We start from the raw sequence: 13,162 nt of genomic DNA, 5'->3' as shown, positions 1-13,162 counted from the left end.
ACAGATTTTTGAATAAGATTTTCATCCTTGATTTGATGTACATGTGATACCATCTGCAAAGTTCACTGTTTTTCTTTTCACTGGCCCACCTGCATTTTTACTTTAACATGTTCCTAATAGGCTGCTGAGTCGACTTTTGCCCCCCAGGCTAAATGTTGCGAGCCCACCCCTGCTCTACTGCGATGCTGCCCCCATAGGATTGACAGCCCACACCGCAGTCCCCATTGAGCATTATGGGGACTGCTGGATTGTACTTTTCTTAAATTTCCACTTTACTTAAAAATGCCTAAACCATACATAAAAGGATTTTTTTTGCGCATGGTTTAGGGCTTGATAAATAGGCCCCTTAACCATCATATGTACATTCAAATATATATATATATATACAAATACACATTTAACATGAAGCTTTAAAGTATTTTCACTGACAGAACCACCACCATTACAGGGAGAGTTTTGGCTACAGCCTCTTCCATCACCTACAAGCCCCTACGCACTCAAGCCCTTCCCCTGCTGCATCACCACCGGTGGTAGTTCTGCTACTGACGACATGTATTTCTGGTGAGGCCAATCAAACTATCGATCCTGTTTTATACATGAATCTGCTGTTCTCACAAGGGGTAGTGTACATGTGGTTTATACTGCTTCTTATGTGAATAACAAACTTGCAGGTTATGGTAACAGTGATCCCTAAGGAAAAAAAATCTTGTCCACATATGCAGAAAGATGCTGGTATATTAGCTGAAGCAAATCAGAAAAATGTTGTTATAATTTATATATTAATGGAAAAGTGGCATTGACATACCTCCCAATGTCAGCCTCCTCTGGCACATTAAATCACGTAACCTCATAGCTGGACTTCTAAATTAGTTAATAAAAGATTTAGGGGTATATTTACTAAACTGCGGGTTTGAAAAAGTGGAGATGTTCCCTATAGCAACCAATCAGATTCTAGCTGTCATTTTTTAGAATGTACTAAATAAATGACAGATAGAATCCGAGTGGTTGCTATAGGCAACATCTCTACTTTTTCAAACCCACAGTTTAGTAAATATACCCCTTAGAGGTCTACAACCTTGAACTACGGTCCACAGCTATGAGCCTGGGGGATCCATGACCTTGTCGCAGGTTTACTGGTTGTCCTTCCTTGGACCACTTTTGGTAGGTACTAGTCAGAGGCGGAACTAGCGACGAGCTGTGGGCCCTGGTGCAGGGAGGAGGGGCCCACAGCTCGCTAGTTCCTCATCCTGCGGGCCCCATTATCTCCATGGGCAACGGTGCACCGCAGCTGCTGCGCCAATAGTAGTTCTGCCACTGGTACTAACCAATAATTGCCGTTTTGGTGGAGAAGCTCTGACTCGGTCATATAGCCATCACAATTAGGCCCTTGTCAAAATCGCTCAGATCCTTATGCATGCCTATTTTTCGTGCTTCCAATACATCAACTTCAAGAACTGACTGTTCACATGCTGTCTAATATATACCACCCACCCTTGACAGGTGCCATTGTTAAGAGATGATCAATGTTATTCACTTCACTTGCCAGTGGATTTAATGTTGTGGCTGATGAGTGTATGAAGCAAAGGCAAGCTATCAATACATACAGGTTGATAAAACATAATTTACGACATTTACATATAGCATGTTAGTAAATATATGAGACTTCATTGAGAATATATATTTGTACATGTGTTTACAATTTATGTTGTATACACTTGCATACAGGAACAAATAGATGACATAAAGATTTATATATGGGGATTAGGAATTAAACAAATGGGGGAAGTTCTCTCTAGTACAAAAGTACTGTATTTTGATTATGCTTTCTGCTTGCGTAGAGCATTCTGTGCCACAAGGTGTTCAATTTCATCTGACAGTTAGCAAACTGTCCCAGATATTGGTTTTTAAATAATATCACCCCAGCAACAAATGCACTACTAAAATGTCAGTGAGATACAGTAGAGTGAAGACGTTTTGCCCCCTTCCTGATTTCTTCTAATTTTGCACATTTGTAACCCTTAACTGTTTCAAACCTTCAAAGAAAATTGAATATAAGACAAAGACAACCTGAGTAAACACAAAATACAGTTTTTAAATGGTCATTTCTTTATTTAAGGAAAAAAGTTATCCAGCACCTATAACACCTATGTGAAAAATTAATTGTTCTCCTAAACTTAACTGGTTGCGCCACCCTTAGCAGCAACACCTGCAGCCAAACACTACCGATAACTGGAGATCAGTCTTTCACATTGCTGTGGATTAAGTTTTGGCAACTCTTCTATGCAGAATTGCTTTAATTCATCCACATTGGATGGTTTTTGAGCATGAAATGCCCATTTAAGGTCCTGCCACAGTATCTCAATTGGATTTTAATCAGGACTTTGACTAGCCCACTCCAAAATCTTAATTTAGATTTTTTTGAGCAATTGAGAGGTGGACTTGCTCTTGTACTTTGGATCGTTGTCTTGCTGCATAACCCAATTGCGTTTAAGCCTCCGTTCACTGATGGCCAGGCATTCTCCCTCAGAATTTTATGGTATAGAGCAAAATTAACGATTCCGTCAATTATGGCAATTGGCCCAGGTCCTGAAGAGGCAAAGTAGCCCCACAGCATTAGGCTACCATGTTTGACTGTTGGTATGATGTTCTTATTGTGGAATGCTGTTAGCTTGATGCTAGATGTAACAGGACCCATGTCTTCCAAAAGGTTATAATTTTTGACTCATCGATCCACAGAACATTAGCCCAAAAGGCTTGGGGGTTATCAGTGTGTCTTTTGGCAAATATAAGATTAGCCATTATGTTCCTCTTGGTTACCAGTGTTTTTCACGTTATAACTCTCCCATAGATACCATTATGACAAGTCTTTCTTATGGTAATATAATGAACATTGATATTAACTGAGGCGAGCAAGGCATGCAGTTTCTTAGATGTCTGTCTGGGTTCTTTTGTGACCTCCTGGATGAGTCGTTGATGTGCTCTTGGAGGAATTTTGGTTGGCTGGCTACTTCTGGGAAGATTCACCACTCTTCCAAGTTTTCTCCATTTGGAGATAATTGCAATCACTTTGGTATCGCTGGAGTTCCAGAGCCTTAGAAATGGCTTTGTAACCCTTTCCAAACTGATATATTTAAAAAAAACTTTATTTCTCATCTCATCTGGAACTTCTTTTGATCACAGCATACTGTGCTGATTATTGTGACCTTTTAGCCAACTTCACATTGCTGGAAAGGAACTATTTAAGTGATGCTTAGATTCAATGGGGCTGGCTGTCTAGTCTAATTGAACCCAATTATAAATTCAGTTTGGTTCATTGGTTGAATGAGTAACTAACGTTTTTTACTTTTTCACACAGAGCCAGTTGGTGTTGGATAACTTTTTTCCTTCAATAAATGAAATGACCATTTAAAAACTGTATTTTATGTTTACTGAGGTTGTCTTTGTCTTTTATTCAATTGTGCTTGAAGGCCTGAAACAATTAAAGGTGGCAACTATGCAGAAATAGAAGAAATCAGGAAGGGGGCAAAACCTTTTTAACACCATTGTAGCCAGCTCAAATAAATAATGTTGAAATTATATTATTAGGACAGCACATAATTATGTATTTGTTTGCTGACTATGGGGGTAGGAGACCAAATGATTTTTGCATTTATCTCTCCCAGCTGAAGGCACAAACTCAGGGTATGTCAGAAGAGCTCCGTTGCCTTCAAACTATCAACAGGATGGAAGATATATCCGATCCCTTGGAGTTTGAGAGGGATGGGCTGATACTGAGTGAGTCATGTCAAAAGCTTGCCAGAAGCATTGCATCATATGTAACACGGGTGAGTACACATGGCATTATTCCATGGAATTTCTCCACTTTGTCAACTATATAACTTTTCCTTCAGTTGGAATCGCACCATTTTCCTCAGTAGTATGCGTTTGTATGCAAGCAATACTGCACAGCAAGTAGTATTCTCTACTCACTCCTGGACTAGCAGAAAGATTAGGTCCTACTGATCTCGCAGTTTTGCGGTCATGTAGAATACCTCTAACACGTTGAATTCCATCAACTTGTGGTCTTTCCAGATTCAAATATTTGTGGCCGTCACCTCAGAACTATTGTTCTGCTAGTGAGGAGGATGTAGGAGAATTTGGAAAAAAAACTTCTATAGGTTTAAGTAAGCTACTCTTAAAGGAATGGTGTGGTGAGAACATAGTACATAGAGAAAAAGAGTTGGGCGACTACAGTTACAATAGCATAGAAAGTACACTTCAGTATATATGAGTAGTATATGCTTTTATGCCACATCATTGTCTTTAAGCAAGCACCCATCCCCAAACACTCCCGATTTGCATGGTATAGTCCAGACTTTTGGCATCAGAAAGGGATGGAGCTTAGGTGTAAATTTACTGCACTGCGGGTTTCAAAAAGTGCCAATCAGTTTCTAGTTAGCATTTATTTAGTACATTCTACATAATGACAGCTAGAATCTGATTGGTTGCTTTCCACTTTTTCAAACCCGCGGTTTAGTAGTTTTTGTACATGACAGTGACAAATGTAAGTTTGGTTTGATGGATCGGGTTGGGGCTTGGGTGAATCAGCCCATGGCTAATTTTGTACCGATTGCTTGCCGTGGAATGTTGTAATTGAAAATAACTGCTTGTAAATATACATGTGAAATGTGACAATACTGGCCCAGAATTCAGCATGTCGGCGGCCTCATTTTTATTTTATGCTGCAGTAACTCTAAACACGTATTTATTAGTTCTGTATTTACACGGCTGATCTGCTTTGTAGAAATATGTATGGATTACTGCCAATTTAAAATTTTGCACATTTTCTCCTCAATTCTATACTTTTTAATTCTTAAGATATCAAATAAATGTCAAGTATTGGCAGGCAAAGTTGTCAACATTTTAATTGGGTCATTCTGCTGCAAAAAGTCATAAATCCTAGAACAGGGTTTCCCAAACCCAGTCCTCAGGGAGTCCTAATAGGGCATGTTTTCCGTATCTCCTTGCTGGAGCACAGGTGTATTCATTACTAACTGATACATTGTAACAAATCCACAGGTTTCACTAATTGTTTCACTTGTCACCTGGAAAATCTGCAGTTATGGGGACCTGAGGACTGGCAAAAAACATTCTACCATGCTCAATAAGTAAAATTTTGTACAGTTAGTCAGTTCTAAAAAATAGGGACATATTCAAGTGACAAATCTTTAAAACCTGGTATTGTCCCTCGGAATGAGGGCCAGTTTGTCTGTATTGTCATTTTAGAAGAGAAGATATAACCACTTTCATCAAGTACACAAGTTTATATGTTGATAGCTTATGTACATTATTTAATGGCTGCACATTAATGCATTTACGTTTTAAATGCTCCTGGATGTCGCAAAAGGTGTCCCACTGAAATCATGGGTGATGGCGCTTAAGTCTAAAGACATTATTTTAACTAGTTCCTGCAAAATAGTGAAAAAGCCTACAAATATATAAGTACATACACACAACATTTTTTCCCCCAGCACACTGCTATAGCCAGCAACAGATCTGCCATTTCTACTGTAGATAAAAATGCAAAAGTCTTTGTTGCACACATTTGCAAATGTATGTTTAAGCCATCCGCCACGCCAAGGCGCTTTTGCTAATAGGATGGTCCTACTCTAAACAATGAGAGTCCCATATATTTGGGCCATACATATGTGTTTTTAAATTGAGAGCCAACTTACCAAAGAGGTACCCCAGAAGCCTCCAAACAGCAATTCAGCTGTTTGGAGGCTTCTGGGGTACCTCTTTGGTAAGTTGGCTCTCAATTTAAAAACCCATATGTATGGCCCAAATATATGGGACTCTCATTGTTTAGAGTAGGACCATCCTATTAGCAAAAGCACCTTGGCGTGGCGGATGGCTTAAACATACATTTGCAAATGTGTGCAACAAAGACTTTTGCATTTTTATCTACAGTAGAAATGGCAGATCTGTTCCTGGCTATAGCAGTGTGCTGGGGGAAAAAATTTTGTGTGCATGTTCCTTGCAGGATAACCCCACCCTTTCAAGCACCTGTTATGGCCTATAAATTGATTTGAGCAGCTTCCACTTTTGTAAATATAGAAGTACCCCATGAAAATTAAATTATCCTATACAGTAAAACGAAATCTTGTTTTTGCATTTGTACTCAAAAGTCAAATGCATTTTTGAATCTCACGTTTTGCTAAACTGTGTACATGTCTGTAGAAACAGACACAACATAAAAATAGGGGAATACTGTGAACACCCAAAGACACATTGGACCTGATTCATTAAGGAATGTAAAGTAAAAAAAAAATTAGTAACATTGCACCTTGGCAAAACCATATTGCATTGGAAGGGGGTGTAAATTTAAAATGTGCTGGCAGATTTATAGTTGCGGTAGGGCATGCCCTAGATCAACTTTAAATTTAAGTGTACAAATAAAGTTATCAAGTATTTATGTGCTACATGAAAAAAACAGACAGTATTTAACTTATGTGCAAAATAATAAACTAATTTGCACCCCTTGCATTGTAACATGGTTTGTTCAGGAGAAAACTTACTCCTTTCTTTTGCCTTACTTTTCTTAAGTTTTTCTGCTTCTCAGAGTGCACTGCACATGATAAATGGAGGTATGGATGTAATTATTTGCTATCTTTCAAAGCAATTCTAACAGGTTTAAATCAAGTATATCTGCAAACATTATTCCTCAGTAGAAGTCCCGATAGTAAAACCTGATGTAAAATGTGATGGGATTACATTTTGCAATGACCTTATAACAAGTAAATGCTTAGTTAAAGGACACAGTTTTAATGAGGCCTCCATCTTTTTATCTGTGCTTCTGACATCTATTATTTTTCACTTGTAGGTAACAGAAAACGCTATACAGAAAACAGCTAGGAGAGGTGAGTAGACTGGAAGGCATGTTCTCTTTTTTTTATTAGATTCCTATCACCATTAAAGTGTCATTGTAAAAATGATCATCACTAAGGCTACCAATCTACCCAGATATTTAATGTTGCCCTTATTCTGATTGATAGTGTATGCTTTTATTGATTTTTATTGATGTTTGTAAGTATAATAAATATTGTAATAAAAAAAATATGCCATGTAGTTTAGCAAGCTGGTATGAAATATAAACATAAGGAAATATCTTGTGGTCAGTCCTATGAGAAAAATAATTCAGCTTGTGAATTCATTTGCATATCAATCCCTGGCTTCACAGGAACGGCTGCCCCACAAAAAAGCTTTACACTATGTCTCCTGGAGGATCGAGATAATTAACAAGATTGGTACCCCTGAAGTGGCAACTTAGACCTTTACCCATTATACAAAATAGTATAACATACACATTTTTTTAAATATTATTTAATTGAATATAACTCCTCAAAACCCTAGGTTTATTAAATTAAATAAAATATATTTCTTGATCTGTCGTAGTCCAAGTAAAGAGTAAACAATCAAGAAACCCAATTAAAAAATTATCTGCCTGCCCACTAGCTCTGTGTCACGGGCACTAGGAGTCTTTGCCCAGGATATCACCAGATGTAGTCTTACCAGAGTAGTGTATGCACACAGTGGTCTTCTGGTAGCAGGGTGACTAGCGGAACAGGAGAATCAGCAGATGGTGAGAGGATGCTAGAGGAAAGTCTATGACTAGCAGCAACAGGTTATGAGTTAAACAATATGAACACAAGGATCTTGATGGACTTGAAGACGTGAGGAAAGTCAGTGGTCTGCGTACAGCAAGTTGTACCACTGCTATAGTGAGAGGAATGTCCAGGGATAGATAGGAGGTAGTGAAGTCAGTGGTCTGCGTACAGCAAGTTGTACCACTGCTTTTAATGATGGGACAGGTTCCAGGTGCAAGTAGGTAACGGGGAAGTCAGTGGTCTGCGTATAGCAAGTTGTACCACTGCTTATAGTGAGGAAACTTGTAACTGGTGCCAATAGGAAACAGGGAGTCAGTGGTCTGCGTTCAGCAAGTTGTACCACTGCATATATAGGTGAGGATAGGCACTAGGGTAGATGAATGGAGCATCAAAGGTAACACGGAGAGCACAAGGAACTTGATTCCAATGGTATATATAATACAATAGCAAATGACTAGCGCTGCTTGGAGATACAAAGTCACTACTGAGATCCAGGACATATGAGACAAAGTCAATAGCATCTATAACTTCGTGAGATAGAGGACTCCGTAGATGAGCAGAACACAGTCCAAGCGGATATGCAATAAACTGGTAAAGTCAATAAAAGATAAGCATACCGCGGTTCAGTTGAGCAGGCTGTCACGAGAGAAACACAGGGATAGCTGAGCGGCTGAACGCCGACACGAGTAGAGACCACAGGAGAGTGGTAGCCGTAATCCGTATCTGTGAAGCACACAGACAGAGAACATAACACGAGAGGAGCAATGATGATTCTTGCGGAGGTCAGCAGGAATAGTAGACACGATGAAACACAGGAGAGTTGAAGCGGTCTGGAAACCGGCAGTGCAGTAGCGATGAATCAGTTGGAACTGAAGACACAATGAAACACAGGAGAGTTGAAGCGGTCTGGAAACCGGTAATGCAGTAGCGAGGAATCAGCTGGAGCTGAAGACACGATGAAACACAGGAACACCTTCAGAGACTCACAGGGAATGAGACTCCAGGATCAGGCAACGAGGTATTGACCACAGGTGCTTTAAATAGGGAGTGTTGCCTGATCAGCTAATTAACTAAAAGCAACAGGTCTAAAGAGTTCATAGAGGCTGCGCATACGCAGACCATCAGGATGGCGGGCGGCCACGGTTCCTAACAACGGGAGAAGAGGCACTCACAGTCCAGTGAGTGACAGTACCCCCCCTTTTAAAGGTGAGCACAGAACACATGGAACCGGGTTTGCCCGGAAATTTGGAATAGAACTTTTTTAGAAGAGCTGGGGCGTTGAGATCCTCAGCCCTAATCCATGAACGCTCTTCAGGGCCAAAGCCCTTCCAATGAACGAGGAAACGAAGAACACCTCGCGAAATTTTTGCATCCAATATATGTGTGATTTCAAAGTCCTCCTCTTGAAGAGCTTGAACTGGCCGAGGTGCTGAAGGAGGAGCAGAGAAACGGTTGATAATGAGAGGTTTGAGCAATGACACATGGAAGGCATTGGAAATACGAAGGTTCTTAGGAAGTAAAAGTTTAACACAAACTGGGTTTATCACTTGAATGATCCTATATGGACCAATAAAACGAGGAGCGAACTTCATAGATGGGACCTTCAAACGAATATTTTTGGTTGATAACCATACACGATCTCCAATTTTAAGTGGTGGAATAGCCCGTCTCTTTTTATCTGCAAAGGACTTATATCTGGCAGATGTCTTCTTTAAACAGGTTTTGACCTGAGACCAAATATTTTTGAAGGTCTGACAAACAGTCTCTACAGCAGGAACTTGGGTGGGCGGGAGGGCAGGAAATTCCGGAAAAGACGGATGGTGACCGTAAACCACAAAAAAACGAGTTTTAGAAGATGACTCATGATACATGTTGTTATGGGCGAATTCAGCCCATGGAAGCAAATCGACCCAGTTATCTTGGTTGGCTGAAGAGAACATCCTTAAGAAAGTCTCAAGATCTTGATTGACCCTCTCGGTCTGTCCGTTTGATTGAGGATGGTAGGAGGATGAGAGTGATAATCGAATAGCCAAGGTCTTACAAAGGGCTCGCCAGAATCTGGAAACAAACTGCACCCCTCTATCTGAAACGATCTCTGAAGGACATCCATGAATACGAAAAATCTCTTTAATGAAATGATCAGCCAGGGTAGATGAAGAAAGTAAACCGGTCAAAGGAACAAAATGTGCCATCTTCGAAAATCTATCTACCACTACCCAAATTGTATTACACTTTTTACTAGGAGGAAGATCAGTAACAAAGTCCATACTAATATGGGTCCAAGGCTTGGAAGGAATGGGTAATGGTTGAAGTAGACCCGCCGGTGTTCTGCGGGAGGTCTTGAACTGGGAACACAATTCGCAGGCAGCCACAAAATCTTTGACATCTTTCCTCATGGAAGGCCACCAGTAACTACGAGAAAGAATTTCGAAAGTCTTGCGTGCACTAGCATGTCCAGAAAAACGTGAAGAATGAAACCACGACAGGATTCTTTTCCTAAGGGATGGAGGCACGAGAGTTCTCCCAAACGGTAGCACCTTAGTGGATGAAGCGGCCAGAGAAACACATTTGGGATCTAATATTGAGTGGTTAGGACCATCTTCAACGTCTGAGGACGTCACGAATGCCCGAGATAGGGCGTCTGCTTTTTTATTTTTAGCAGCTGGTTTGAAGGTTATAATAAGTTCAAAACGAGAAAAGAAAAGAGACCATCTTGCTTGATGAGGATTCAAACATTGAGCAGACAGTAAATATGACAAATTTTTATGATCTGTAAAAATTGTCACAGGATGGCGAGCTCCCTCCAGCAAATATCTCCACTCCTCTAATGCTGCTTTTATAGCCAGCAACTCCTTGTCCCCAATGGTATAATTTTTCTCTGCAGGTAGAAGACCCCGAGAATAAAAGGCACAAGGATGGAATTTTTGTTGCTCCGATCTTTGGGATAGAATGGCTCCTAAGCCAACATTAGAGGTGTCTACCTCTAGGAAGAAGGGAAGCGTCACATCAGGCTGTCGAAGAACAGGAGCGGAGGAGAAGGACTCTTTGAGAAACTGGAAAGCTTGAAGGGCCTCGGAGGACCATTGTTTCGTATTAGCCCCTTTACGGGTTAGGGCCACAATAGGAGATGCAATCGAGGAAAAATCTTGGATGAAGCGTCTGTAATAATTAGCAAAACCTAAAAAACGCTGAATTGCATGAAGAGTAGTTGGCTGAGGCCAATGTAATACAGCATTCACCTTGTCTGGATCCATCTGAAGGCCGACTCCGGAGACAATATATCCCAGAAATGGAATCTGGGGCAACTCAAATGAACATTTTTCTAACTTGCAGAATAACAAATTTTTTTGGAGTCTGGAAAGGACTTCTGCCACGGGTTGATGATGAGAAGGCAGGTCCTGGGAAAAGATTAATATGTCGTCCAGATAGACGACGACACAAACATATAACAAGTCCCGGAAGATCTCATTAACGAAACCCTGGAAAACAGCGGGGGCGTTACACAACCCGAAGGGCATAACTAAATACTCATAGTGCCCATCTCTGGTGTTGAAAGCTGTCTTTCATTCGTCACCGGACCTGATTCGAATTAAATTATAAGCACCACGGAGAGCCAACTTGGTAAAGATCCGGGCTCCCTTGATGCGACCAAAAAGCTCAGTAATTAATGGAATGGGATACCGATTTTTGATGGTAATGGCGTTGAGTCCACGATCATCTATACGAAGAAGAATCCTGCTCCAGCGGGAGAGGAAGAAGGTCAAATAAATCCTCGCTGGAGATTCTCTTTGATATACTCAGATGTAGCTTGAGTCTCCAGTAAAGAAAGTGGATACACACGACCCCTAGGAGGAGTCTTGCCAGGTTGAAGATCAATCGGACAGTCCCAAGAACGGTGAGGAGGAAGACGTTCAGACTGAAGCTTATCAAATACATCGGAAAAGGAAGCATACTGAGGAGGAAGACCCGGTGGACACGGTGAAATAGAGGATTGCTGTATCTTGAGTGGAACAAATTGAGTAAGGCAACGATGATGACATTCAGGGCCCCAAGACATAACTTGAGGAGTGTTCCAGTCAATCTGAGGAGAATGCAGTTGAAGCCATGGAAGGCCTAGAACAATAGGACTGGTAGTAACAGGAAGAATTAGAAATGAAATTTTTTCTTGGTGTAAGGCTCCAATTTGGAGAGTTAATGGAGACGTACTCTGAGTAATGAGACCATTAATAATACGTGATCCATCGATTGCAGTAACGGTAATAGGTACCTTTTAAAGAAACCACTGGTAGGGACCATTGATTCACGAGGGATTTAGAAATAAAGTTTCCTGCAGCTCCAGAATCAATAAGTGCTTGGGACACAAAAGATTTGGTAGCTAAGGAAATTGTAACATCAAAAGCACAACCTTTTAATTTCGTGGAACTTGGAGAGGACTCCAGAGACCCTAACTTCACCTCTCCAGAACTAGTTAGGGTCTGGCATTTCCCGACTTTTTAGGACATGAGTTGAGTATGTGAGTAGAATCAGCACAATAGATACAGAGTCTATTTTTTACTCTTCGGTCTCTTTCCTCTGAAGTTAATTTGGAGCGACCTATCTCCATAGGTATTACTGGAGATGGAGCTTGACGAACTTGAGGTCCTGAGTGAAGAGGTGCCTTATGGGAAGTTGTTTTTTCTGAATCTCTCTCACGAAATCTCATGTCCACACGATGGCAAAGAGAAATCAAATCCTCCAAGGAAGAAGGTAATTCTTGTGAGGTCAGTGCATCTTTAATTTTATCAGAAAGCCCCTGCCAGAAGGCGGCAATCAAAGCCTCAGTGTTCCACTGAAGTTCAGAGGCTAGTATCCGAAATTGGATGACGTACTGAGCTACAGTGCGAGATCCTTGGCGTAGACGGAGGATGCTGGATGCAGCAGATATAACACGACCAGGTTGATCAAATACACTTCGAAATGTGGAAATAAATTTGGCACTATCTTGTAGCAATGGATCATTTCTTTCCCATAGAGGGGAAGCCCAAGCAAGAGCCTGTCCGGAAAACAAGGAGATGAGATAGGCCACTCTAGAACGATGAGTAGGGAAATTGTGAGGTTGAAGCTCAAAATGGACAGAGCATTGATTCAAAAAACCCCTACATGTTTTGGGGTCTCCATCATATTTTGAAGGAGTAGGCAGGTGTATCGTGGAAGCAGTAGACACCTGGGATGGCACTGGGGAAACAGGTGATGACACAGGAGTATCAACAGTTGCTGCGGTATTTTGCACAGAAGTTCTTTGGGAGGCTAAAGTCTGATAACATTGCAGCAACTGTTGTTGGCGACCATCCTGTTGTTCAATACGGGTAACCAGATACTGCAGCATCTCTTTAGCTGAGGGTTCCGATCCTGGGTCTGTCATGGCCTGATCTTACTGTCACGGGCACTAGGAGTCTTTGCCCAGGATATCACCAGATGTAGTCTTACCAGAGTAGTGTATGCACACAGTGGTCTTCTGGTAGCAGGGTGACTAGTGG

The 13,162-nt window shown here is 41.0% G+C and overlaps 2 protein-coding genes across 3 annotated transcripts in view; one reads left to right on the top strand and one right to left on the bottom strand.

Annotated features, from left to right (window-relative positions):
• LOC142100820 (adenosine deaminase domain-containing protein 2-like) overlaps nucleotides 1–13,162 on the bottom strand; it is a 1,209,653-nt gene that overhangs the window by 167,392 nt on the left and 1,029,099 nt on the right. The window lies entirely within an intron of this gene.
• Nucleotides 1–13,162, top strand: part of LOC142100818 (tumor necrosis factor ligand superfamily member 10-like) — an 84,369-nt gene that overhangs the window by 65,572 nt on the left and 5,635 nt on the right. For both annotated transcript variants that reach the window (XM_075184651.1, XM_075184650.1), the window contains exons 2-3: nucleotides 3,663–3,824; nucleotides 6,863–6,899. In XM_075184651.1, coding sequence (XP_075040752.1) covers nucleotides 3,663–3,824; nucleotides 6,863–6,899 — 199 coding nt within the window. The remainder of the gene's footprint in view (nucleotides 1–3,662; nucleotides 3,825–6,862; nucleotides 6,900–13,162) is intronic.

The sequence above is a fragment of the Mixophyes fleayi genome, chromosome 9, assembly GCF_038048845.1.
Source record: "Mixophyes fleayi isolate aMixFle1 chromosome 9, aMixFle1.hap1, whole genome shotgun sequence".
In the NCBI taxonomy this organism is placed as follows: domain Eukaryota; kingdom Metazoa; phylum Chordata; class Amphibia; order Anura; family Limnodynastidae; genus Mixophyes; species Mixophyes fleayi.
This window is presented reverse-complemented; position numbering and strand designations above follow the sequence as displayed.